General features: G+C 36.0%; 1 protein-coding gene across 1 annotated transcript; it reads left to right on the forward strand.

Moving 5' to 3' along the window:
* LOC134391806 (olfactory receptor 5M10-like) lies at positions 1-978 on the forward strand. Its single transcript, XM_063115734.1, has one exon. It carries the CDS (start codon positions 1-3, stop codon positions 976-978), a length of 978 nt encoding a protein of 325 aa, XP_062971804.1.
* Positions 979-4,659: the final 3,681 nt, after the last annotated feature.

The following is a 4,659-nucleotide window of genomic DNA, read 5'->3' on the forward strand; positions in this document are numbered from 1 at the left end:
ATGACCTCCCCAAACCACTCTATGGTGATGAAATTCACTCTCTCTGGACTCACAGAGGACCCAGTGCTACAGAAGGTTCTCTTTGGGGTGTTTCTGGCCATCTACCTAATCACACTGGCAGGGAATCTGTGCATGACCGTGCTGATCAGGGCCAATTCCCACCTGCAGACACCCATGTATTTCTTCCTTGGCCACCTCTCCTTTGTAGACATTTGCTACTCCTCCAATGTTACTCCAAATATGCTGAACAATTTCCTGTCAGACCAGAAGAGCATCTCCTATGCTGGATGCTTCACACAGTGTCTTCTCTTCATTGCCCTGGTGATCACTGAGATTTATCTCCTGGCTTCAATGGCACTGGATCGCTATGTAGCCATCTGCAGCCCTTTACATTACAGTTCCAGGATGTCCAGGAGCATGTGTGTCTCTCTAGTCACTGTCCCCTACGTGTTCGGCTTCTTTAATGGACTCTCTCAGTCACTGCTGACGTTCCACTTATCCTTCTGCGGCTTCCTTGACATCAACCATTTCTACTGCGCTGATCCTCCACTTATAATGCTGGCCTGCTCTGACACCTATGTCAAAAAGATGGCAATGTTCGCAGTTGCTGGCTTTACTTTCTCGAGCTCTCTGTTCATCATTCTTTTGTCCTACCTTTTCATTTTTGCAACTATCATGAGGATTCGTTCTGCTGAAGGCAGGTGCAAAGCCTTTTCTACGTGTGGTTCCCACCTGACAACAGGCACCGTATTTTATGGAACCCTCCTCTGCATGTACTTAAGGCCTCCCTCTGAGAAATCTGTAGAGTCCAAAGTAATTGCAGTTTTTTATACCTTTTTGAGCCCAATGCTCAACCCGTTGATCTATAGCCTAAGGAATAAAGACGTGATCAGTGCCTTGGAACAAATGATTAGGGGAAATTTATTTTATAAAATTGCATGTCAGACATCTGCTCATTTGTTATCACCAAGTGTCTGATAACATACTGAATCTCTTAGAGGGATAAAACTACTACTCTGTAGTCATGATTTGTTTATCATCATAAACTCTCAAGGATCACTTTAGCTAATTTCTTCTCAAAATGTATCCTGTAAAGACCAATTGTTTTAATAAGAACTATAATATTGAAATGAAAAATCTTTTGCAAAGGAACTCTGAATATAAATTAATTGCTATTCATTTCTTCCACAAAATAACCTCAAGTCTTTACTTATTTGATGGTAAATATTATAACTAAGTTATCCTAATTGGAACAGTGGAAATTTATCTTTTCTGAATATTGTGGTCTGCAGAGCTACACTAAGTTTGAAAACAGGATGAATATACTTTTTTTGGATGATGAAATAATTTCTACTCTAATGTTTGGTATGGAACAATCATTCTGATACCCAATGCATCACTGGAGTCACCCTGTGGAAAATTTAAATATAGGGATCACCAAAAGGTTTAGATTTTCCCCAAAACCATATCATAGACATGTTGAGAAATTTTTGTCCATTTGGTGATACTTGTTATGTTCCTCAATTTTGAAGATAAACTGTCAACACCTGCTTATGAGCTTCTAAGAGTACAGATTCAGTTCAATCATCAATATAGTATAATGTCATTCCAAGTATATTTTTCAGTGCAGTAGTTCTGATAGGAAAACTTATTAGGAGTCAGTAAGGTTTATCAGTCTTCTTTTGCACACCCAGAAATACCCAGAAGCAGTACACAGAGTGGATGTGTATCTATACACTGGAGGAGAAAACACAGTGTTTACCTGAGTTCATAAAGCTGTCTGTGGGTCAATATATTTTACATAAGGCTGTTTCAGTAGTTATGAAAACTTCTACTGTGAAAAATAAACAGTAGAGAAGGCCATATAAAGAGATACGTACTTTATTTACCTTAATACATGCATTATTAGTGAACCAGATGGCTGCATATTGAAACATATATGTTTAGTCCTCATTAAATTGCCTTAGATGTTTGATAAGTTAATATTGCGCACTATGATTTTTACTAACACCACTATAGGAAATGCTCATATGAACTCAACTACTGTACTTCCTGAAAATGTTTATTTTTTATTTTATTTTTTTTTTAAATTTTATTTTGTCGATATACATTGTGGCTGCCTGAAAATGTTTAAATTACTTTCTTGAATATCTACCCAGATCTGTAGATTTTGTAAAATTCTGCTCCAGTCTTAAGTTTCAGTTGATGGAATCAGGCTGATTCTACCAAAATTTAGTTTCAGAAGTAGTGACTGAAAGAGAGAAAAGACAATTTCTGGGCCTCAAGAATATATTATTTAAATTTCTGAACCATTCGTGTGTTTGCATATTTGCTTGGTTTTGGCTGTGATAGTGGGACAATGAGAGAAGGTGCTCTACAGAGGCAGTGGTGAAGCACGCAAGCCCAGAAGTAAGTGACAGAGTCCTGACTGGTGCAGCCCCTGCTCCCACTTCCTCTCTGAGGACCAGCATTATTTCTTCTAGGGGGATTCTATTATCTAACAAGCTTCCCTTTTTCTGAAGCAAAAAGTTGTGTTTCATTCCTAGCAATTGGAACGGCCTGATACCCAGATTTATAACTGTATTTAAAAGACATCTTATAGAATCAGTGCAAAAGTACTCTATATTTTGCCTAATTAACTGTAGGCTTTTATTTTCTAGTCCTGAGAACCACTGTAGTTTTCAGCACCAAATTTAAGCTCAATCTTGGCACCTTTTTAATCCTTTTTAATCCACCTATTTGTAGTCTCTCTGTATTTCTATTCTATTTATTTAGTTTTATTTGTGATTTATGTTTATACTATGTAACTCTTTGGGTGAAAGCTACCTCAGAAATTTTATAGGATAATATATGTCAGTGCTCATGAAAATAATTTTAAATAATTATAAGTGACACTTAAGCATGGGTTACTGCTCACTTTTATGTAGCTGTTTATTTTAATCTTCACAAACGAAGCAGTGAAAGAATTTTTATCTCCATTTACAACATTGGGTTCTTAGGTACAGAGACATTTAATGACTTGCCCAAGTCACTAGTGCAGCCACTAAGTGGCATAAATGAAAATCCCTTAATTCCAGATGCTATCACTTTTCAATTCACAATCCAGTGGTTATCGGATTCCTAACACACTTCTCGACACTGCTGGACAGAATATTGGCGATGATGAACTGCTGAGGTTACTGATACAGACGAAATAATAGTGATCACATGTGTCCTAGGAATCGCTAATGTTTATTTCCTCTGACAGTTTAGGTTAACATGATAATCTGTGTGAATTATAAATAGAATTTTACTGTCCCACGAAAAAGCAGGGAATTTTGATATATGGCAGGCCTATTTAGACTGCATTGATTAATGTAGTTTTCAGATTATAAAAGCACACATGTTCATTTATAAATAACTAGAAATACAGAGAGGTATGAAGAAGTAATTGTAATTCATAAAACAAAAGTGGAACCATATGCCGTGCACAAATTTGAACATTGACTTTCACTTGATAGTGTAACGTTTGTATTTTCATACAGATTAAATGTTTGCAGTGAACCCCTTTTTTATGTAGTTTAATACTTACTAATGAAATGATACTTGACCTTAATTACCAAAATAATATAGTTTCCCCTCAGTATTTGTAGGGGATTAGTTCCAGTATCCTCCACATTGACCAGATCCACAGATGCTCAAATCCTGCCGTCAGTCCTGGGGAACCCAGGAATAAGAAAAGTCAACCCTCCATATTTGCAAGATCCATATCCCACCAATACTCTGTTTTCAATCCGTGATCGGTTGAACCTGTGGATACAGAAGTCCAACTGCACATACCGATTACAGAAAGGTAGATTAAAAAATAGTGAATTATATTGGAGTAAAACCAAAATATACTTGTAAGCTCCTACAAAAAGAGAGCTGACTCAGAATTTTGGAGTATTTTATGCCGCTTAGTTTAGCTTGCAAACCATTATTCCATCTTATCGATGAATGCTATATTTTTATGATTGACTCATATCTTTTTGGACATATTGTTCTGACTGTTCATTTAAGATACATTCCTAGAAATCGAATTGCTGAATTGAATATTTTGAATATTTTTAAAGCTTGCTAAATTGTTCTAAACTAATTGTTCTTGCTAATTGTTCAATCTAAAAGCATGGAATGTCTTCCATCTTTTTGCATCCTCTTTAATTTTGTTTAGCAATGATTGTAGTTCTCATTGTAAAGTTCTTTCACCTCCTTGGTTAAATTGATTCCTAGGTATTTTATTATTTTGGCAACTATTGTAAGTGGGCTTGAATTCTAGATTTCTTTTCCTGTTAGTTTGTTATTTGATTATAAAAGAGCTGCTGATTTTTGCATGTCTATTTTGTGTACTGCATCTTTACTGAAATCATTTATCAGCTCTAAGAGATTTTTGAAAGAGTCTTTAGGTTTTTCTGTATATAGGATCATGTCATCTGCAAGCATGGACAGATTGACTTTGTATTTTCAAATCTGGATGCCCTTTATTTCTTTCTCTTGACTAATTACTCTGTCAAGAACTTCCAATACTCTGTTAAACAGGAGTGGAGAGGATAGGAATCTTTATATTTTTCATGTTCTTGAGGAAAATGCTTTCAGCTTTTCTCCATTCAGTATGATATTGGTGGTGTGTTTGTCATTTATGAC

Source organism: Cynocephalus volans, chromosome 12, assembly GCF_027409185.1.
Source record: "Cynocephalus volans isolate mCynVol1 chromosome 12, mCynVol1.pri, whole genome shotgun sequence".
Lineage (NCBI taxonomy): Eukaryota > Metazoa > Chordata > Mammalia > Dermoptera > Cynocephalidae > Cynocephalus > Cynocephalus volans.